The 23,613-nt window shown below is 42.9% G+C and overlaps 1 protein-coding gene, 1 long non-coding RNA gene and 1 pseudogene across 2 annotated transcripts; 2 read left to right on the top strand and 1 right to left on the bottom strand.

Annotated features, from left to right (window-relative positions):
* The first annotated feature begins 2,025 nt into the window (after positions 1 to 2,025).
* Positions 2,026 to 2,866, top strand: LOC136462672 (uncharacterized). The gene is made up of 3 exons (XR_010760786.1): positions 2,026 to 2,152; positions 2,312 to 2,377; positions 2,484 to 2,866. It is a non-coding gene; the product is annotated as an uncharacterized lncRNA (long non-coding RNA).
* A 1,866-nt stretch (positions 2,867 to 4,732) lies between these two features.
* LOC136462671 (uncharacterized) lies at positions 4,733 to 9,401 on the top strand (annotated as a pseudogene).
* A 5,694-nt stretch (positions 9,402 to 15,095) lies between these two features.
* Positions 15,096 to 15,904, bottom strand: LOC136462670 (cyclin-dependent protein kinase inhibitor SMR6-like). Its single transcript, XM_066461737.1, has one exon. It carries the CDS (start codon positions 15,761 to 15,763, stop codon positions 15,314 to 15,316), a length of 450 nt encoding a protein of 149 aa, XP_066317834.1. The 5' UTR covers positions 15,764 to 15,904; the 3' UTR covers positions 15,096 to 15,313.
* Between the last annotated feature and the right edge of the window lie 7,709 nt (positions 15,905 to 23,613).

Below are 23,613 nucleotides of genomic sequence, written 5' to 3'. Positions count from 1 at the left end.
CGTGTCTTCCAACAGTAAGACAAGAGGTGTTTTGCGATTACTTTAAGGGCTTATTAGGGTGCGGATGTCCGGACGCTCATGCTTGCAGTAATTTTTTTTGCCGTTTCACACATCCACGTGGAGCCTGTGCCGCCCCAAACGTCACCGGCATCGAGAAGAGAGGGAGAAGGCGGATGTGCAGGAGGCGTCACGAGGAGGAGGGGACACCGAGACGAGGCAACAGAAGGCGAGGAGGAAGATGCAACATCCGATCTATTTTTAAAACATTTAAATACCAACACTTGCAACATATGTCTGAAGGTCGATGAAACACTTGAAACATGCATCTGAAACACTTGAAAAAAACACCTAAAAACAAAACCATTGCAAAAAGCATAAGCAACATCCAGATAAAATACTTGTAAACATATGCAACATCCAGATAAACACACTTGCAACATACATATGAAAAATTAGATGAAACATTAGAACAAAAAGCTTGCAACATACGTGTACAACCATTGCAACATCCATATGAAACACTTGCAACATACCTCTAAAACATCTGAAACACTTGAAAACAGACGCTTGCAACATGCGTTTTTAAGCGCAACATATACTTGTTGCTTGGACGAAAATGGAGGCTCGTCGACGCGGAGCTCGACGTCGGCATGGAGCCCGATGTTACGAAGTGGAGCAGAGGTCGTTGGTGTGGAGCTCGTCGGTGGCACGGACCTTGGCAAGGGCACAACAGGCAGATGGAGCACGGGAGGCGCGAGTACGGACGGCGGCGGCACAGGAGGGTGAGATCCGTCCCGCGAGTAGGGGCGCGCGATGCGAGCGGGGGCGGTGCGAGGGAGGACAGGATCCGTCCCGTGAGCAGGGGTGCGCAGCGAGCAGACGCCGCAAAGCGAGTGGGCGATGCAGATGAAGGCGGCGCAGGCGGGGTCCATTTTGCAAGCGAGCGACTCGGATGGGGTCCGTCTGGACGGATGGACGACCGAGAGCATTAATGTTACTTTTACCGAGCAATGCTTGCTCAATAATAACAACAAATGCAAATTAGAATTTGTATTATGTAATAACCCTCCCTATGATGGGTCTGGCTCAACATGTCAGTAACATCATCACCCTAGTGTTTTTTTTCCATAATTGAAAGCCATTATTCGCAGTATTACGGAGTGATTGATAATTTACATGGCAATGTGTTAGATGCATCACATTAATAATCACCTCCTTAGCATTAATGAAAATTTTAAGCTTGTTTTGAAGTCTTTTAAATCTTACTTCGCATTAAAAACTTTGAGCACACACTTTGTTAAGGATCTTTAGATTTTACTTAGAACCCATATGTTCCGAACCAATGATTTAGATGATTTCTCCATATTTTTTTGAAACAATCTTTACTTAACCGAAAATTCAAATATAGCACTCTAAGAAGATTTTTAATTTTAAAACTACAAAAGTTATGATGCCAGATCCAAAAAAGAGTTATGATTGATTTTTAACATCTAGTTGAAGAACAATAAGATTTTTTAGGTGCTTAGGTCCTCCCTTTGGATGGACAAGAAAAAAATAGCTTAATAAACACTCAAATATAGCATTCCGTGAACAATTTTAGTTTCAAAACTACAAAATGTATGATACTAGATCCAAACAAAATGGGTCGCTCTCGATTTTAAGCATCCACATAAATAAAATTAAATCAAAACATTTTTTAAGGTTTATAGATCTTTTGTTTTGGATGGACAACAGAAGTATGAATTATGCCAACTAGGATGGCGTGCAATTGCATGTTAGCTACGCACACGGAAAGTACTCTTGACGATACCAGTGTATACTGTATATATCTTATTAGTCACACTAATATATATCGTGTGACGGAACGAAATCCTCTGCAGTCGCACCGAACGACGGCGCCGTGCAGTCATTGAATCTCTACCGATCGTTGCGGATCCAACAGCTGCGGGCTCCAACCAAGCTTCCATGACACGCTTCGTCAGCTGCGATGGGCCTCGGCCCAACAAGAGCATCATGTTGCTCGGGGTTTCTGGAACTATAGCGAGTGTTTTTGGCGCGAGGCTGCGGCAGTACGCGCCTTTTCCGTATTTTGGCGCGACGAAAAGCCTAGGGGGCGATCATCTGGAGCTGGAGTCACCTTCGATGGCAGCAGGTGTGTCGCTCTTCATTTTAATTTGTTTCTGTGTGTCAGATTGCAAAGTGCACTCCTCTTTTTTCTTCTCACCAATTTTGCCCAGATTGCAAGGGTTGGGTCCTAATTTGGTTGCTTTTGTCCTGTACGAAAACAAAATCTGCATATTTCACATGGAAGATTGAAGGAGAGATCAACTTGCCCACATTGAAATCAATTCTGCATATTCGACATGGAAGAAAAAAGGTTTGTAATGCGACCGATGTTTCTTGTTCTCCACAAAATTAGATAGACTTCAGTTCCTTTACCACCAAATCAATTAGGCATGTCGTAATTATTTTTTCTGCAGCAGGGAGGGTTTGCTTCCTAGTTTATTACCTCAAGTTGGAATGGAGTTCAGTACTGTAGATGATGCCTGGATGTATTGGATTAGCTATGGAGGTCAAAATGGTTTTAAGGTTAGAAAAAGGTATGCAAACAAAAGGAAGACATATGGGAAGGTTCGGTCCTGCAGATTTGTTTGTGCAAGTGAGGGTCATAGGAAACAGGATAAAAGGGATCATGTAACAAAGTGTCCAAGAGCTGAAACTAGAACTGATTGTAAAGTTCGCATGGGTCTTGTAATGGATCGAGAGAAGGAAAACTATAAGGTGTCTGATCTGATTTTGGAACACAATCACAGCCTTCATTTGCCAGAAACCTCGCACTTGATGGTGTCTCAAAGAAAAATTTCAGAGTTACAAGGTTTTAAAATTGAGACCGCTGATGATGCTGGAATTGGTCCTAAAGCTGCACATGAATTGGCTAGTCTCCAAGTTGGTGGCTCACTTAATCTAAGTTACACACTCCGTGACCATAAGAACTATTTAAGGGGCAAGCGCTAATGAGAGATGGCATATGGTCAAGCCATCTGTAGACCGTAATTGTATCAATGAAAAACTGTTATCTTACTCTTCTGTTATTAGAAGGAACAACAAACTGTCAAAGTGGCGTTCGATGATGGTGTAGCCAAGGAAGGGATGTCTGAACCTTACTCTGCAGAAAATGTTTGTCCTAGTACTTCTTGTCCCAAGGAAGGGATGTCTGAATCTTACATGACCATTCATAGCTACTCTCAGTTATTGACAGTAAGATTTAAAAACCATGATCTTCCATCTTTCTAGTGAGGATCTGGAGCATCTGGACAGAGTTTAGTTATTGTTCTTTTATTTTGCAGGGAGCAATGACTGATGATCTTAATGTTGAATTCTAGTAACAGAGCTAGTTCCGGAGAATAGCTTTTGGTATTTTGCTTGAAGTGTAAAGTTCAGCCTGTTCAATTGTAATAGATGCCAGAAAACAGTACTATATTTTGTCAAACCTCTGAACTTGCAAAGATCAGTAATATATTCTGTTCTGAACATGTCTGAACTTGCAAAAAGAGAACAATTTATTCCACAATTGCAGTCTGTACAGCTTGCTTGTTTTTTTCCTGGTTTCTATACACAATATACTTGCACGATATTGCTAGTTCTTGCATAAATTTCCTACACAAAATTGCTATTTTTTCCTGCATGCTTCCAATACAGAAGACGCTTACACAGCTATGTATTACAAACACAAAGTGCTAATACTCTGAGATGGGTGTCGCTGAACAAATAGCTAAAGAGCACCGTGCCTCTCAAGTCAATCTCCATTGCCAGAGCTTGTGCGCCAAAGGGGCTTCACCTTATCTGCGATGGAGTAGAGCGTTGACATATCACCAGCGACCACGGCCCGAACACAGCACTTCCTGCGGCAGACGACGAGCAGCAGCCGTGTGTATGACGGCCTACATGGGGGTGCACCTGATGCGTCGGCTATGAGCTGCAGCCCCGACCTCTGGGAGGGCCACACCTCTGTGCCGCGACGAGGGTAGGGAGGCGGATGGTGTGGGTCGGAGCACCGTGGCGGCGACGGCGGCGGCGGAGCGCATCTGTGGCTGCGACGGCGGAGATGACGGCACAAGGGAAAAGAAAGGGTCGTTTCTGTTTATTTGCGTTGTGGGCTGTAATGAGCCGCTCAAATTGGCCTGCTACGTAACTTTATTGGGGTTGTCGTTGGATCCGCAACAATCGGCTGAGATTTGGTGACTGCACAGCGCCGTCGGTGGGAGCGACTGCAGAGGATTTCGTTCCCGTGTGACTGTAGTGATGAGTCGCGCAATAACTTTTAGTGTTGGCATGACTCTTCTTGAGGGGCTCCTCCAGAGGAGCTAGAGCCGTTTTGGAGAAGCCACAATTTATGGCTCCTTCAAAACGACTCCGGCTCCTCCGCTTTTTACTAAAATAAAGCTTCTTAAGGAAACGTTTGGTAGGGCTCTCTCACATGAGCTAGAGCTAAAGCCAGGAATGAACCATGCCAAACAGGACAAATGAGTCAATTCATGATAATTTATTTTGGGCCATACTTTTTTTTTCCAAAATATAAGTATTTTTGACTTGTTTTTTTTTAAATCCTTAGGATTATTTGTCTTGTTTCTAAAAGTTTACTAACGTGCACTGGTTTTAAGGGTTAAGGGGCTAAGATTAGGTACCAGCAAAGGTTAAGGGGTTATACAGATTTTTTCGGCTCACACTTGCAATGGCCGCCGCCGTCGTGTCCGCTCCCCGGCGTCAATGGCGGTACACGTGGGAAGCCCTAGCCCACCTCCCCCTCCTCCGCCTATACCTCTTCCCCCGCCCCGCACTCTCCTCCCCCTTCCCCTCCGACCTCCGCGCCGACCTCCGACTCCAGGGTTCCCTCCTCCACCTCTCATTCTCGCTGCCCGGGGATGGTGCCGCCGTCGCGCTCAGGGTCCCCGTCCCGAAGGTGCTCGTTCGACCCCTCCGCCCCCTTCGACTGCCGTGCCGCCGCCGCGGGGGACCACCTCGAGCTCCGCCTCGCGCTCGTCCTGCCCGTCGACCACCCCGTCGTCGCCGCCGCGTTCCCCCCGCCCGCCGGCGCGGAGCCTCCGGCTTCTCTAGCGCTGCGCGATGGTCAGTCATTCCTATGCTGTCTCTCCGTTTGAAATTAGGCTTGGCAAAATGTTCGTTTTGTATCTGTTTTTTCAGATGAAACTGAATATGCATTTTTATGATTCGTTGTCATCAATAAACAGATTTGAAGAGCTTATCTACTGGAGACGTTCACTTGTATTGCAAAAGTTGTTCGTCAAGGTTGACAAAACAGCCACTAAGGTATAGAGCATTCGTGCCTTGTCACCTCCAGTTGTATTGCACTTTGTTGTAATCTTCAGTAGCTAGTTTATGCGTAGCATGTGTATCCAGTGGATATTTGTAGAAACCTGTCCTGCTTAAATCATATTTCTGGCACATATAACTAGTGGTTCACACTTGGCACCACTAGACAATGTCATTCCATTTAATCTGCACATTTATTGCATCAGTCATTAGCGAAAATTGAAATGGTATATAGTTAGGTCTTATGTGGCATTTCACCTCAGTGTACTTCTAGCTTAAAGTGAAGTGGCTGTTTTTCCCCAATTTTTGGTCAAGTTAAATAACTTCCCACTGTTCACAGCTTCTGTGCAACCAATGTTATTCATATTCACATGTATTGACTTTTAAGATTCCCTGCACTTATGTATGTTTTACCTTGATTTTAAGTTGGAGAAGTCTTACTGTTTATAGGATGATGGCTCCTGCTTGACCACAAAGATTTGCAAAGTTGCAGTGAATTAAAATGTTCTAAGTGTTAGCCTTCGATTGTTCTACCTCTGTTGTTTGTTATTCCGGATGCATCTGAAGCTTACTCCCAGAATTCTAATTTGTAGAACTACCTGCAATCTGCAGATCAGAATCATATCGTTTTTATCTTCCACCAAAGCTGCATGTTGATAAACCTAGAAATTCCTATTGCGAGTAGTGATTTGAGGTTATTACAAAATTTGGCTACTTATGAGCTGGTGTATATTTGTTGGCTTTTGCTCATGATTTCCTATTAATATCTTTTAGTTAGACTTGAGAACCTGGCTCAAAATTTCTTATTACACAAAAAATGATTTTGACATTATCTTGGTGGTGAGTATAACAATCTCGATTCCCTTTTTTTACAGGAAAATCATGGAAATGCCATCTGTAGATTGGGAAGATGTGGCTGACAATTGGTTTGGTGGATGTTGCACCTCATTTGGTGGTGCAGGCGAGAAACTCGTATCTCAGTTTATTTCGTGCATATGGTCGTTTAGAGGGAACAAGTCTACTGGATGCAACTGCCATTACTGTAGAAACAGACTATCTTGAAGCGGATTTAGTGTCTCAGCTAGCTTGTTCGGCGCTTAGTAGAGATTTTGTTGCTATAAAAGAAGCTATATTTGATGTTAGTGTAGAAAAAGATCATACCACTGGCAAGATAAAGATGAATAATTCAGAAGAGCAAGCAAAGATCACAGCTACTCGTGCACAACTGCCTATTATTTTGGAAGAGGGGACTAGTGTTAGTAGTAGTGAAACAAATGGAGTCAGTCCTCAGACTAATCAGCCTGTCACTTCTCAGATGGAAACTGATACTGATGTGTACTTTGAGAAGTCTGAAAATGACTTCTGTGTTGAAAACATGGGGAAATCTAAGAAAGAGGTTGATTTGTCGCTGGGAGATCTGGGCCATTGCTGTTGTGTCAATGGATCCAATGGGAAAGCTGAAGATAACCCTTCACAAATGTCCTTGGGGAACGAGAAAAAGCAGAATATGTTGGAGATTAAAAGGGATTACAAATTAACAAAAACCATTTCTCTTGGTAGTAGCTTTGTTGTTAAAGCTTCTAACCTTTTGAATGATTTTGAGTGGGTTGGACTTTTTTGTGGTCGATGTTCATCACCTCTTGGTTCATACCCTTCTCAGTGTTCACTTGTTCCGGCTGATGGCCGTGTACGACTCTTCAAGTGCTACACATCTACAGAAATTCCTGTAACAGGGCCTCGTGATGCGTTTAGGTAACTCTCTACACTGCTTCTTAATCTTGAGATAGATGTTAAAGGCCCACAGTTCTGATTCTATTGTAAAAGGAAAATAAGCACTCCGTTCCAAATTGTAAGACATTTGGCATTTCTAGGTACATAGCTTTTACTGTGCATCTAGTTATACTTTATGTCTAGGTCTATAGAAAAAACTACGTATCTACAAAAGCCAAAACGACTTACAATTTGGAATAGAGGGAGTATTAAGTATGATCTTTCTTGCTCTGTATAGATATTTTGCACTTATTGCTAAGAAGTTGATTTCACCACTGATACATGGACATACATTATCTATGTGCAGGGGACATACATTGGAAAGAGTTTTTGTGAATCTGCTGCTCGAAGTCGCAGAAGACGAAATATCTTTTCGTACAGTAGTCAGAGATTTGAAAACCAAAAGGCCCATGCTGCAATTAGTTCTTCTTAGCCCAAAAGCATGGTTATCTTCTGGCTGCTGCTATGAAAATGATATCAATGGTTCACATGGAACAGCAGACCTGCAGCCTAGTGTTAAACTCTTGTATTCTGATTATAGCAATGCTTCAGAAGCGGACTTAAGGTACATTTTTAGCACACTGCACACTTTTTATGATGTTTGTGATCTTTGCTACTCCCTCCATTCAAAATTGAACTGATCCATGTCTTACATAAAAGAACAGAGGAAGTATTTAGCTATTTAGTCATGGACAAAACTTTTGAAACCTTTTCTTTTCCATTCGCAGAAGATGCATTGCACATAGTATGCCATAGGTTACTGGCAGTGTAATCTTATTCTAGTGTTGAAATAGAAACCCTCCTTGCTCAATATCTTGAGGTCCATACTGGTTTTTAGTTTTACATACATGTCTAATGTTTACTGGCAGAGAAACATTAACACTGTGTTTTGTAAGAATGCCGGCAATATTTAGTCATTCGAATTTCAAACTGATATCTGAGCTGTTCCTTTCTTTTGTCAAATTACTTGCTGTTAATGTTCATAATTCTGCAATAATTAACTGAAAAAAGACTATTCTTGTTTGAGTATCATAATTATGCCTTGGCTATGGGTTATGGCTTCCAGCTCCAAACTGGCCAAGTGGTTGGGGTACCGTTTTTGTTGATGACAAATTTTAGGATCTAAAAAAAAAAAACTCGACCTGCGGGGGGATGACGGCCCCGGGTTTTCCCCTTAAGAAGAAGATCTTCTCACACAGATCGAGAAAACCCCCGAACCCCCGCCCCCATCCTGACGCAGTGGTACCGTAACCCTATGAGAACCGGGCCGGGGCCTAACTGCGCTTTGGCACCTGGGGCGGGCGAGGGGATTTTTTTAACCTCAGCCTGAAATTCGCTCCCACGGGGAGTCGAACTCAGGACCTGAGGAGTGCCGCCGGGTCCACCTAACCGCTTGGACTAGGTGCCCTTTGGCGCAAATTTTAGGATCTCAGCAGATGGCTTGCATATCTGCAACATTTGTTTGATGTAAAGTTCAGTTCTTCCATGTTATTACTTGTATATACCTCAGTATTTATTTTCTTCAACTGTGTTGACAACAATGTGTATTATCCCATCTTCAAGGCTGTCACGTGCAAAGCCATATCCCATAAGGTCAACATACCATGTCTATGTGCTTTTCTTTTGATGTCATTGTTACTTATCTTCTGCTGTTTCCAACTCTTAGGATTGTCGAAGAGTGGACATCCAAATATCGGGCTGAAGAGCTGTACATGATGAAGCGTCAAATAGACTGAACTTACTGAATGCCTAAGCTCAGTAATGGATAACTTTCCAGTTTCTTGTTCTTCCCTTGAAGGGATGCAGCTCTCATCTCTTAGGCGCTGACTTGAGTATTCGACAGGGAAATTGTGCCTGGACTGGTCACATTTTTTGTACTCAGAGGCCATACAGCTAGCATAGAATCCTGATCGGCGTACCTGATCATCCCCAGTTTCTTTTGACCTTTCAGCAAGTTCCCTGATCATTTCTTTAAAGTTTAAGATGTCACGCCTTGTCCTCTGTTCTCAAAAGATTTGGCATCCAAAATGGAGTAATGGCTAATCCAAAACTTTCAGCTTCTCTGGTAATATAGTTGCACAGCATTTAGCATGCTATTAGTGGCTCTGAAGGTTTAAATGATCAAACATACTAACCGAGTTTTTCTTTCGGTGTATAAAATCCGATATGTCTTGATTTTCTTATATGGAACTAACTCCAACTATTGGTGACAAATTTGTGGAGTGACTTGCTCTTGGAAGTTTTAAGATTCCTTTCGGATTTGAACAAAGTTTTTGAACCAAACGCAGATCAGCATCTTATTAATACTGGCCCTGATGCTACTGAAACATCTTCTATTGAAATGGCTAAGTCTTGAATGTACGGTTTTGGCCCAAGGTCCAACTGATGTCTGCATACCAGAGGTCCCTGTGACACATTTGTGATTATTTCGATGTAAACCACAACATTCCTTGTCCATTAAGATGACAAGAAGGACACGATCAATTGGCATGTATATTGCATTATTGCTGAAGGAAACAGTACTTTGAGCTGTCATGCATGGGTACAACCACTGTGCCCTCTGACGGGATAGAAGAGTACTAGCCTCTGTGCTTGTGTAACATAACATCAGCAGTTGATGAGCACCCCTGGGAGGCTGGGACACATCTGTGATGCACATTCATGACTGGTAACTTGTTCATTCCTTTCCTACAGAAATCGTTTCACTGCATATTTGCTAGCTTCTGACTAGTGCGCATGTATATATGATCTAGTTTCACATAAAAACAGTACCTCATTGTTACACATGTCATCAGCCACACAATGCATTCTGCATAACAGTGCAGGATTTTTACCATATCTATCACCGTTGTATTGCATACAGTGAACTGTGAACATATGCATAGATGAAAAGGATCCACCTAGGCTAGCCTGTAACAAAGTAGCGAGGTGCATTCAATGTTTTCCTAAACGGTAAACGGTCTTTACACGGCAAACGGTCTTTACACGGTCGCCCTTCGTTTAGCGTTTAGGCTGTTTACACAGTGTTTAAACGAAGTTAAACGGTCTAAACGGTTTTGTATTAAAAAAAATACATATAATTATATATGCGCATGTAAAAAAATCAAGTATTCTAGCATTTATACATATTTATCTGAGTAAAAATCAATTATTTTAGTATGTATATATATTTATGCATGTGAAAAGAACCAAATATAGATATTTATGCATGTAACATACCAAGTGTACACATTTATAAATATAATAAACTTAAGTATACAAATTTATCTATACAAAACTGAACTAGATTTATCTCGTGTTCGCCTAAACAGCCCCGTTTAATGCTGTTTATCTCCGTTCCGTTTAGACCGTTTTTCCTGTTTTTTTTTTACCATTTAAACGGTCAACCGTTTAATTTTCGTTTGCCTCCTAAATAAAACAGTTTATCACCGTTTACCTTTTACTGGCCAGTTTAAGGCGAACACTGGGTGCATTATATAACTTTTGCTGCGAAATCATGTGCCCGCCAGCGACTTGTCTGGAACTGTAGATGCGTGCATGGGTCTATGTCTATCCGGTGTTCCGGGCTCTGTCCTGTTCTTACGTCCACCTTGCTGTGTTTCGGCACATGCTCATGAGCCGCATTATTGCCATAGACCCTTGCCAAAACCGTGAAAGTGCCTTGTAGGCGGGGCCCCCCTGCGTGATGTATCAGGTGTTGTTTCACAAATGGTGAAGCACACTAGGTGCCATGCCTTGGTGAGCTAACATCAGCCTACACATTGATAGATCCAAAGGCATGTCACGTTCTCTTGTATTAGTCCTGTCGAAAAAAAGATGTAATTCTCGCTTTCGAGATCAAACATCTTTAAATTATATCAGATCTATCAAAAAAGATGACATTTTTATGGCATCGTACCAAATAAGTATCATTTGATTAACCACATAATAAATATATTTTCATGGTATACTTATTTAGATTAATAAATATCAATAAATTTCTCTCTAAACTTAGTTAAAATTAAGAAAGTTTGACTCAATGTAAATCTAAAATTGTACCTTTTCTGGAATGGAGGTAGTACATTGCAAGAATAGGTCGACGGGAGGCACGAATGTAGGCTTTGAATTGATTCTGTGGTACTACCTCCGTCCGCAAAAGAATACAATTATGGGATGCGTGTCGGTCAAAGAAGAGCAAGTTTGACAAAGTTTATAGCAAATATTATTAGCATTTATGTCTCCAAATAAATTTGTTATAAAAATATATTTTATAACTAATCTAGTGGTACTTAATTTGTATTCATAAATGTTTGCTCTTTTTAGTATAAATTTAGTCAAAGTTCAAACTGTTTGACTTCTCGAAAAACTGAGAATTGCATTCTTTTTGTGGACGGAAGGGGGTAGACTCCCCCCCCCCCCCCCCCCCACCCCACTAGGTATTATAATTCCCTTTTGTGTTCAATCATTATAAAGTTAAAAGTCTTATGATCAAAGTGATTTTACAGATAAATACAGAAGAAAAAAGACAGACTTGTGTACCATCGATTAGGAGCATATAATGGGTTGAGCTTAAATTTTCCAATTCACGCCGCATTTGGCCACCAATCCTGCATGTATTTCAACAAGAGCTTAGCTTTAGTTTTTGTCCTTCTCACTCAACACCACACTAACTGAACACTAACACGGCTGCCGAGGCACGATATAACATTCAATCTGGTGTGTTCATCTAGGAAACCACCCGTAACTAAAACTCATTTCTAGCTCCTTGTTTCTTTCATTTGCCACATCCAATCCAATCCAATAATTGGATCACCATATATCTAATATATCTTATTAGATGGATCACGACAAAACTTGGAGTCTAGTTAATTACATGAAGGTACACGCACTGCTCTGAATAATTGCTCTTCTCTTTCTTTGTCTAGTTAAAGGAAAAAAATAAAATTAAACACAAGGAGTCAATTGATTATATGCATGCAGGTAGGCCCCTATAATGGCAGACATGGTTCAGTGGAACTAGTGCCTCTAACCATGTTTATAAACGTACGTACGTACCATTAACTGGAAGCCTTCATCAATTGGAGACATGCCCAACCCAAGGCCATAATAATGCATATGGATCAAGTAGCCCTAGATTTATTTCATGAATCATGATGGTTAAGAGATCAGCCTATTGTTTTAGTGTGCCTTCTCCCAAAGGCATTTTGAGTACCACTTTCCTCAAGTCTTCATTTTTTCCTTCTTGTTTTATATATATTTGGCTTGCAATAACACTTCTTGTTTTAGCTAGGTTGGTTTGGTCCAGCAGGAAGCAGTTAATAATTTAATGTCAGATAAGATATTATTAGGGTGAATTTGTTTTTCACATAGATGTTTTTATTGGCTTGGCAGAAACATATGCTTGCCTTTGACTAATGCATGCAGAAGAAGACATACAGTTAGCAACTGGTTCTTTGCATACACTCACGCAGTGCTTATCTAGTAAAGATGTATACTGTGTGTAGTAAAGTTGACAGTGCCTTTTTCACTGGAAACAAAAAAGAGTAACTCAACAAAAAAAAAAAAAACTTGACTGTGCAGGTCAAATCAGACGTAGGGTGAGACCCTCTTTACAACTACAAGGCCGGTGGCTTTGCTGAGCAATGTAGGGGCCCAGACATGGAGGGATCCAAGGGAAGAAAAGGAGGCCACTGAGCCCTAGCTAGTAGTGGAGCCGTTATACTAGTATCCAGATTTTATATCGCCAACTTTATGTATATCTGCCTAGTTCGTCAGATCAAACTGTGGTGCATGCAGCCAGCAGTATCTGAACCTGAATATTTAAAGTGCTAGAACATTCGATTAAATACCGGCCGGCCCTACTGAAAAAACTAGCTAGGTAGTTAGGTTACATGAGAGTGCGTTGGTCTTCAAGATAGTGACAAAAGAAATCATGTTTGCCACCCGACGACAACTACTCCCTTCGTTCCAAAGTATATATCGTTTTGCCTTTATAAGTATATAGTTTTTTCTATATATCTACTCATACGTTATATCATCCAGTAGATACATAGAAAAAAATATATCTAAAAAAGTCAAAATAACTTTTTAATTTAGAACCGAGAGAAGTATGTACGAGTATCACATCCTCATGCACATTGGATTGTTGTGTTAGTGTGCCTGAAGTCTCTAAAGACCTTGTTCATTATTCATACGGTAAAAGGAAAAGTCAGGGAGTAGGAAAGCACAAAGAGATATTATTATATATATGCTCCTTTAGTTGTTAAATAAATATTTAGTACACGTATGAGTGGATAACTCTGTGAAATGCAGCATAAAGAGTGACAAGTCGCCAAAGTTCTTGTTTAGAGTATTGAGTACTTTAGGTTGGGATCCTAACTTAAACAGCCCTTTTCTCTCTTCTAGCTCGAAGCTCGAGAAAGCAAACGGCTTTAGGCGAGGAGCAACTGCCGATTACATGATTATATCAAACTCCAAAGCGATTCGCATGTTTCCGGGGATTTAATCAGATTTCCCTGTTAGGATTTCAAATTTTGGCGGGAGAGAGAGAGGTTGCCACATTTTTTTAAGATAATGGATAAAACATCCGGCTTCATCTACCCGAGGGTAGAATCAGACCAATTATTACAAACACCAGGTCCTAAGACCCTTGCCCAACTCAAAAACTTAGAGGGCCACAAAACATCCAAAAGGATAACAAAGTTGACACCGAAGAGATCCTGACAAACGCTAACCAATAAATCTGTTCGATAACCATCCATTGGAACTAAAGCAGTGAAGCGCGGACGTCTGTAAACGTTGCCCCACAAGAAGAAGCTGAAGACGAAGCTCCTCACGCCACTGCAACTTTGCCCATTGCCGCAGCCAGTAAGTTCCCCTGGAATAGAACCTGCAAAAAAATTTTTTGGTCTGCACTTGTCAAAGACTACCTCATTTCTTGTTATCCAAATGGTCCAACATAAAGCTGAAGCTGCAGTTAAAAACAATGAATTGTAAAGCTTACTACCCCATTTTGACCAATTAACAAAAAGATCATCTATACTCAGTGGGGGTGGTAATCCAAACATGAGATGAACAGCGCGCCATAAGAATTTAGCGTATGTACAGTGGAAAAAGAGATGTTGGATCGTTTCTGGACAATGGCAAAAAGCACAACTTTTATCACCATTCCAGTTACGTCTAGCAAGGTTATCCTTAGTAAAATCACACCTCTCTTTAAATACCACAAAAAAATTCTAATCTTTGATGGGATCTTAACCTGCCAAATATCTTGTGACACCCTTACCCCATTGTTAATTAACGCAGCATACATAGATCTCACTGAAAAGGTACCTGATGAATTAAGTGTCCAGCGAAATTTGTCCCTTTCCCCCTGTAAGTTTATATCTTGTAGAGAAGCTACAATCCTGTGCCAATCTCTTAAATTCCTATCCACTAAATTTCGTCGGAAGGAAATATTTAAAGGGACCGTTGCAAGAACAGTTGCCACATAATCCTGTTTTCTTCTCACTATATTAAACAACGCGGGAAACTTAATCATGCATTAACTACATGGATTATGTTATATATATATCATGCACAGACATATATACATTATTTATTGTTAAACGAATGTTGCAATTTTTCATATATAGAAAGTGACATTTACAATATGTGAGTGAATCTCTGTTAGTGTGTAATCATACATTTTAGAGACATGTATATATACATTTTATTTACAATGGAAGAAACTAGCAGCTCCTCCAACCAATGGAAGAAACATTTTGCTAATTCTAGTTCTCTTAAAACTGCATGCCACCTTAATCATGCATGCATTTCGTCACCATTTTCCACTGGAGGAAATTACACTCCCTTCCCCTCCTCCAAATGGAACTGCAGGGAAGAGATGAATCTATGACAAATGCCATTCAATAAATCTGTAGAAACCAAAAAAGAAAAAAAAAAAGATAACAGCTCCAGAATGAATGAACAAACAACCAATTCTTCCATTTTAACACAATTTGATTTCACGGAATTAGGACTTGCATTAACATGTACTAGAAGAGAATTTGTACAACTGCACTCACTCACTCACTCTATCATCACTCTCACTCACCACCAGCAGCCGATGCATTACAATCTGCATCACATACACTTGCTTGAGCCCAGCCTGCTGCTTGGATCACTTGAGCTCAAGCATCACATACACACACTGCCACACTGGCAGTCCTTCCTACGTACCCAGTCCAGCTAGCTAGTTCGCCTTGGCTGCGCGGGCGACGAAGACGGCCTCCAAATCCGCCGGCACGCGGAAGAACTCGTCGAGCACCTCGCCGCCGTCGTAGTTGCACCGGCGACCGGCGGCGGCGGCAGTGCTTCTGATGATGGACACCGCCGTCCTGGGCTTCTTGGGCGCGGGTGGGCACGTCGCCGCCTCCGTCGGTATCCTCCACCCTTCCCCTCTCGGCGTCACGGGCTCTTCCTCTCCCTCCTCCTCGGTGGTGGCGGTGGCGGCGTGCCGTCGGCGGCCGGTCTTGACGGGCTTGAGCTGCTGCAGCGGCAGGGCGGCGATCCCGGCGCCGGATAGGCCCAGGACCCAGACCTTGCTGCCGTCTTGGTGCTGCTGGTGCTGGTGCCCGTGACGATCTTCCACTCGCGTACTGTGCACCAGCTGCTGCTTCCTCTTCACCTCCGGCAACCCCATCTCTACTGACGACTGATGATAATTAATCTAAGCAGCAGCTGAGAACCAAGAATGCAAGCAATGGAAATGGAGTGTAGGGGGGTTGAGAGTGAGCTTTGTGCACAGAAGAAAGAGGGTGCTACTGGAGGCTAAATAAGTGAGGCTTTAGGCTTTCTGTGCTGCCTTCTTTTGACAAAGCTCAAGGGGTTACTCTTACTCTTGTGTGTGGTGTGTGTGTATATATAATATATATACATATATAAAAAGGGAAATTATTTCAGGCAGGCAGGCATGATGAAGGCAAGGAAGAAAGAGCAGGGAGATTGGACACACTTGCAAAGTTGCAGAGAGGCAATCATTCTTTCCAAGTCATTACATTACTGATGACAAACGGGCCGTTATTCATGGGCTGCCAGTTCCAGGCCCACGATGCTGCTAATAGCACGGCCCAATGCAAATCTCACTTGTGCTACCACTATTTTTTCCCTTCCTTTTTGGCACAGTCAGATACTCAGATCAGTACTAGTACTCACACACACTGTAGACTGTACCAGCTTCTAAACAGGAAGACATGTGTGACTGTGGTTGCTGACAGCCTGACAGTGACACACCTACATGCATGAATGCATGATGTCCGATGACAACTATCCTGTCCATCACACAAGAAGAGATTGCAATCAAAGATTATCCCAGCCCTAGCTTACCAGGCATGAATGCCCTGCAGGCCTGCACACATGACCACTTCTCCAACCGGGCAACCAAACCAGCACACTGAAAGGAAGTTAGGAACTCTCATATTTGACCTCACTGACTCAACCATGATGATGAGTGCCTTTCCAGTTCTGAATTCTGATTATTCCTTCCTGTCATTTGAAGCCAAAGAAACAAAACCCCTTTGTTGTCGTTGTTGGTGTTGTTGGGACCGAGACCGACATGGGAGCCAGCTCGATCCTGCTGCACTGCATATGGCACAATGTCACCGTTGCATGGCACCTACCTACCTTCTGGCTCTGTCATTTGGCATTATAATATAGCTCCCATCTCTTAATCTAGGCACCTAATCTGGTCTCAGATAGAGAGAAGAAAAGAAAGCTCAGGGAAGAGGGAAGATCTTGTGTACCTCACTGTCGTGGTGGGGCCCGCATGACGTACGCGCCATGCGCAGGGACAGCTCAACCACGAGAGGCCACCTATTCGTTCTTGGGTTTTCAGAAGGAGAAGAAGATGGTTCCTGTCTGATCTGCCAATCCAGTCTATGATGATCCACCAATCATTCTCTCATAAATGACTGTGTTAATGAAATGGAAATATAAATAAAGCGAACAAGGCATTCCAGCTGCTTTTGTTTATTTATTCATCTATTCCTGTGCAAATGCAGTCAAGTAGGAGTATCAGTGAGCAGTGGCTGTGTTCAGTGTAGCTTTCTGAATAAGCCTCTGCATGTGCTGTGTGTGTGTCAACGTAAGCAGACATGCCATTCTCAGGGGCCCACATGTTAGACACACGCTTGAAAGCATGGGCCCACCGGATGGCGGATCCACTCTGGAAAACCAGGCTCTTTCATCTGCTTTGCGATTTCCCATCTCATCATCCTGGCAAAAAAAACTGTAAAGGTTGGCTGGTTGCTCCCTGGACCAACAACTTGACCACTAGCCTGCAAGCGCACAAGCTTTTCACCAGAAAGGATTCCTCTTTGCCCCCGTCTCTCCAGCCTAGGCTAGATGCCTGTTTGGGTTGGGCCCAGTTGCTAGCATACATGCATACCTCGTCTAGTGATCTGCAATCGAGATCAGCTAGCATGTCTGATGAGTGGAGTGAAGATCTGGGAAGTGGCGAAAATACAGTATCGCCTCCATGCACTGTTCACTGCAAAAACAAAAACAGCTTAGGCTTTTCTATATTGATGACTGATGATGATTACAAGTTCTAATGTCCTGTTCGCTTGGCTGATAAGCTATGGCTGAAAGTACTGTTGATTGATTTGTTGTGAGAGAAAAATATTGTTCGTTGGCTGAAAAAGTACGGCTTATAAGCCAAGCGAACATGGTGTAAGTCATATCTACTGCATACTCAAAGAAAAGAAAGAAGACCAAAAGGGATAGAATAGTAAAGTAGAAGTCAAGGTATACACATTAAAAAGGTATACACATTAAAAAAATATCTCTCCTTGAAGAGTTTTATGGAAAGTTTTATGGCGTCCACAACGGTAAATATCAAATCGTCAGTTGAAGAGTTTTATGAGAAGCGGGTGCATCCATCCGATGGTGAAGCATGGACAAGGTTTGATATGATTCATCGTGAGAAAGCTCTAGAGGCTCGTAATGTACGTGTTGCGCTGGCAACAAATGGGTTCAATCCTTATGGAATGGCGGCTACATCATACACTTGTTGGCCCATGTTCGTTATCCCTCTCAATCTCCCTCCTGCCGTCCTCTTTCAACGTCAGAACATGTTCTTGTCGTTGATAATTCCTGAACACCCGGGGAATAATTTGAGTGTATACATGGAGCCTCTGATTGATGATTTGGTCCGTGCTTGGGAGAAAGGGGTATGAACATACGATCGAGCTACAAAGATAAACTTCAAAATGTATGTTTGGTACCAGTACTCCCTGCATGACTTTCCGGCGTATGGGATATTCTGCGGCTGGTGTGTTCACGGAAAGTTCTCATGCCCAGTATGCAAGGCGTCTCTGATGTTCATTTGGTTGACGAAGGGTGGCAAGTATTCTTCGTTCGACAAACATCGACAATTCCTTCCTCTTGACCATCCATTTAGATGTAACGTCCCGCCTCTCCAAGGCCGGGCCCGCTTACATCTGGCAGCTTCTCTAGGATATAGACTGTCCTCACAAACCAACACAGGTCTTTTCTGCACACTTTGTCCTCACTCGTGCGCACCCGGGAAGAACTTCCCAGTCGGTCACCCATCGCTCCAGGCCAAGCACGCTTAACCTCGGAGTTATTTGCAGATGGGCTTCCGGAAAAGAAGTTGCAACTTATTGGTATGAGTATCCTATTAATCCTGTTAAGCCCTGGGCCCGGCCCAGGGCTTAACAGGATTAATAGGATACTCATACCAATAAGTTGCAACTTCTTTTCCGGAAGCCCATCTGCAAATAACTCTGAGGTTAAGCGTGCTTGGCCTGGAGCGATGGGTGACCGACTGGGAAGTTCTTCCCGGGTGCGCACGAGTGAGGACAAAGTGTGCAGAAAAGACCTGTGTTGGTTTGTGAGGACAGTCTATATCCTAGAGAAGCTGCCAGATGTAAGCGGGCCCGGCCTTGGAGAGGCGGGACGTTACAGAATGGTATCAGAGCCGACTCTCGCGGTTTCACGGGCGCGTGTATCGCAGTTGCGCAGGCATGGTGCGCATGGCTGGTGTGGATCCGGTGTGGTCACACAGCATGGCACATGCGCTGGCTCTGGACACACGGACGTGGCCAAGAGAGGACGCTCCTGGCTTAGGATTGATCGACGAGGACGTCGATCTCTTAAGGGGGTGAGGATGTAACATCTCGGCCCAGGGCTTAACAGGATTAATAGGATACTCATACCAATAAGTTGCAACTTCTTTTCCGGAAGCCCATCTGCAAATAACTCCGAGGTTAAGCGTGCTTGGCCTGGAGCGATGGGTGACCGACTGGGAAGTTCTTCCCGGGTGCGCACGAGTGAGGACAAAGTGTGCAGAAAAGACCTGTGTTGGTTTGTGAGGACAGTCTATATCCTAGAGAAGCTGCCAGATGTAAGCGGGCCCGGCCTTGGAGAGGCGGGACGTTACATTAGATGAGACATCAAAAACTTTACGAAAGATGTAGTAGTTGAAGGCCCTGCACCCCAGATGATGATTGGTGCCGCGGTCCGTGCTCAGTTAGACGCTCTCGAGGTCAATGACCAAGGAGATCGTTTTTTAGGATATGGTGAGGAACATGCATGGACTCACAAGTCGTGCTTGTGGAACCTCCCCTATTTTGATGATCTTCTACTTCCACATAACATTAATATAATACACACTGAAAAGAATATCGCCGAGGCAATTTTTGGTACAATCATGGACATTCCTGATAAGACAAAGGATAATGTTAAGGCTAGAGTGGATCAGGCAAGGTTATGCAATAGACCAAAGCTAGACATGGCGCCTCTCGAAGGCGGAAAGTCATGGAGAAAGCCTAAGGCCGATTTCGTTCTGACGAGGGCCTAAAGGAGGGAAGTACTAGAATGGTTCCAAACGTTAATGTTCCCTAATGGGTGTGCAGCGAATCTGAAGAGGGGAGTGAACTTAACTACTTTGCGAATCAACGGGCTCAAGAGTCATGACTATCACATATGGCTTGAGCGGCTACTGCTGGTGATGGTTCGAGGCTATGTCCCTAAGCATGTCTGGATAGTGCTGGCGGAGTTGAGCAATTTCTTTCGCCAGCTTTGTGCTAAGGAGTTATCTCGTACCGTGGTTGCAGACATGGAAAGAATGGCTATGTTGCACTCGGTAAAGAAGCCTTTTGCCGAGTGCCAGGGTTAAAACACTCGGCAAAGTGGACACGTGGCAAAATTTTGTGCATTATGGGATTAAAATGGCTTCTTTGTCGAGTGTCTGCGCTATGACACTCGGCAAAGAAGCCAAAATTCTGTGCATTCTAGGACATGTTTGTGAGTGCCTGAACTTTGACACACGGCAAAGGCATAATCTTTGCCGAGTGCTTGGAATATGACACACGGCAAAGGAAGAATCTTTGTCGAGTGCCTGAACTTTGACACTTGGCAAAAGGAAGAAGCTTTGCCGAGTGCCCGAACTTTGACACTCGGCAAAGAAGCATAGTTTGCCGAGTGCCTGAGATTTGATACTCGGCAAACGCGCCGTAACCGTCTCCACTCCGTCACGTTACTTTTTTTCACCGAGCGTCGGTTTCAGCTCTCGGCAAAATCTTTGCCGAGTGCCCGATAGAAAACACTTGGCAAAGAGCCATTTGCCGGCACTGTAGATGACGCGTGCTGTTTGCCGAGTGTTACACTCGGCAAATCCTTTGTCGAGTGCCTGTGGCACACGACAAAGCGACTGTTTCCGGTAGTGAGGGTAGTAGAGCTGAGAGAGAGCGCCTTCTAGAAATTTGTGCGAGCCTAGCGGGTTTGGAGTCGCTAGCGCGTTCTTTTCTTTCCTTTCTGGCCAATCAAATCTCACCTATGCTGATGATTTAGAAACCATTGGGGATGCCCTAGGTTTTTCTTTTTTAATTAATAATGAAAAAGGTAAAACATAGCAAAGTAGAAGTATGTAGCAAGTTTAAGGACTCTTTTTTGGTTGCCCGACATAACATTAATAAGAAGGAAAAGTTCGTTTCAAAAAAAGAAGAAGGAAAAGTTTACCACGTACAACAGACCGTTGTAGTGGTTTTAGAGTTGTAAGCTAATACTCGTAGACAAATAACCAACTAAAAGGGGCTTGAGAAATTTCCCTCCAGCCATGGACCAAAGAGAGCAAGCATCCTTAATTTCTATGAACACTGCCTAGCCCGTGCGTCTAGAATCCTTGAAGATCATTGCATTTCTTTGCTTCCAGATGCACCACAGAGTGAGGATGGCCAAGGTATGTGACGTTTTGGTGCCTTCTTAGGTCAAGGCCAAGAACCAATCTTCACATTTAGTCACCTCCGTCCATTGTGGTGGCCACATATTTCGGCAGCCACTCCATGCTGCCACCTGGCTCCATACGAGACGGGTGAATGGGCACTCTAGGTGGGTAGAGGTTTCCATGTTCCTTTCACATAAAGCACAGAAATAATTATTCTCGCATCCCTGCTGCTGCAGTCTTGCTGTTGTCCAAAGTCTGTTCTGAAGGAGCCACAAGAATAATTTGCACCTTGGCGGTGCCTAGGCTTTCTTGGATGTCGTAAGCCGACCTTGCCGAGTATTGTCCTTAGCTTTCAAGAATCCAGGTTATTTGCTCATCCTGTTTAAGGGCTCTAGTTTATGCAATTTGAGGCTTCAACTCCACGGATCTAGACAAGAACGCAGGACAAACCAATGCATGAATGAACTATTCATTAGTGATTGCACATGCCAGTTTCTTGTATGCCCTAGATGAGCCAAACTAGCATCGCCATCATCGGACTGGCAGCACATATGAGTCAGATGCTGCTCGAGCTGGGGGAAGAGCTACAGAGTTGCGGTGTTTAAATCTAGGGAGTAAAGTTTAGGTACATCGCATCGGAGTGTCACATGTAAGTGTTTGGATAGTAATAATAAAATAAATTGTAGAAGTCTCATTATTTATTAAGCATAATTAGCCCATCATTAGCACATATTTACTGTAGCACCACCTTATCAAATCATATGCTCTCTCCATACTAAAAAATGAAGTCATTTTGGATAGCGACACGGTCTCCAAAGCATAACTTTGACTACTTGTTTTTATAAAGATATTTATCAAAAAGTGATATATGTAAATTTTTGTGAAAATAATTTTTAAGACAAATATATATATATATATATATATATATATATATATATATATATATATATATATATATATATATATATATATATGGTTTTCACATTTTCAAACTCAACAACTTAAAAGTTATTGATGATTTATATTTCCAATGTTTGATCCAAACCTTATAAAAAACGACTTTATTTTTTAGTATGGAGGGAGTACTAATTAGGTTTAAAAGATTCATCTCGTAAATTAGTCGTAATCTGTGCGATTGATTATTTTTTAGTCTATATTTAATACTCCATACAAATGTCTAAACATCCGATGTGATAGAGAATAAACTTTAGGGAGAGAAATTAAACAAGCCCGTAGACGCGTACACGGCGGTACATCTAGAGAGGTATGATAGTTGTGGTCTATTCGTACGGAGTATCTGACATCCTGCTCGAATTCACGACCGGCCGCTCCTCCACTGGAGCGAATGCCGTACAAGCTACGGTTCGTTCCCTGATCCACAGCCACTTAACGGAGCAAACACATCCTCCTGACATTGTGCAAAAGCTGTAGCAGCAACTGTCGAGACTACTTGCAAACCACAAGTTTACACGTATTTTCGCAAAGAATTTCACAAGAAGCAAACGAATCTTTGTAGAGTAACCAGAAAAGGTTCTAGCCGTGTACACTCCTTGAATTTTATCCTTACGAAATTCCTACATTTCATTTCACACACACAAAAAAAGAGGTGTTACTGTTACCGTATTTCACGTGTGGCCTCTGAGGCACGCCTCATCAACCTGAGGTGACACGCTGGATACAAAAATGTCGCTGCGCTGCATCCATCCAGCATCCACGATGGAGCTGGCAATGGTCGAAGATGCTCGCTCTCCTCATCTCAAATATACTAGACTGCACTTTATGTGACGTATAGCTTTAGTATACCTCTCCTTTTTCTTTGTCCGGCACACATCGTCCTCAAATATTCCCGGGCTGGCACAAATTGCTCGAATTGACAGGCCATGTATATATCGGTGACGAAATCAATTCAGAAATCCGTAGGTGGTTATGACTTTGGCGGCATAAAATGACAATACGGCTTTAGCATGGCCGGTGCCGATGCTGGTGTTCGTTTCCGGTCGGCACCTCATATTCGCCGCTGCTGTTGCCTTCATCCACAGATAACTGGGCACCCTCTCCTCTGCTTTTTAGAAGTGAGATGTCCTCCTCTGCCTTTTCTTTTCCTTCTGAATTACTTTCATCCTTTCCTGCAGCATCAGATGATGTCATGACTGGTGAGTGAAGAATCTTGAGATTTTGGTATGTGGAATATGTCATTCACAAAAATGGAAACTGTGTATGGACAGAATGTCAGATCAGAATTTGTGGTGACATGAAAACCAGAATTACTGAATGGTTATGGCGTCTAGAGAAAAAAATTTGTGTTG

This window comes from Miscanthus floridulus, chromosome 7 (genome assembly GCF_019320115.1).
Source record: "Miscanthus floridulus cultivar M001 chromosome 7, ASM1932011v1, whole genome shotgun sequence".
NCBI classification, from domain to species: Eukaryota; Viridiplantae; Streptophyta; class Magnoliopsida; order Poales; family Poaceae; genus Miscanthus; species Miscanthus floridulus.
The sequence above is the reverse complement of the archived record's forward strand: the minus strand, read 5'-3'. Positions and strand labels throughout refer to the sequence as shown.

Bases quoted from the DNA above. Each gene is read 5' to 3' on its own strand.
- LOC136462670 (XM_066461737.1), bottom strand. From the start codon at position 15,763: ATGGGGTTGCCGGAGGTGAAGAGGAAGCAGCAGCTGGTGCACAGTACG.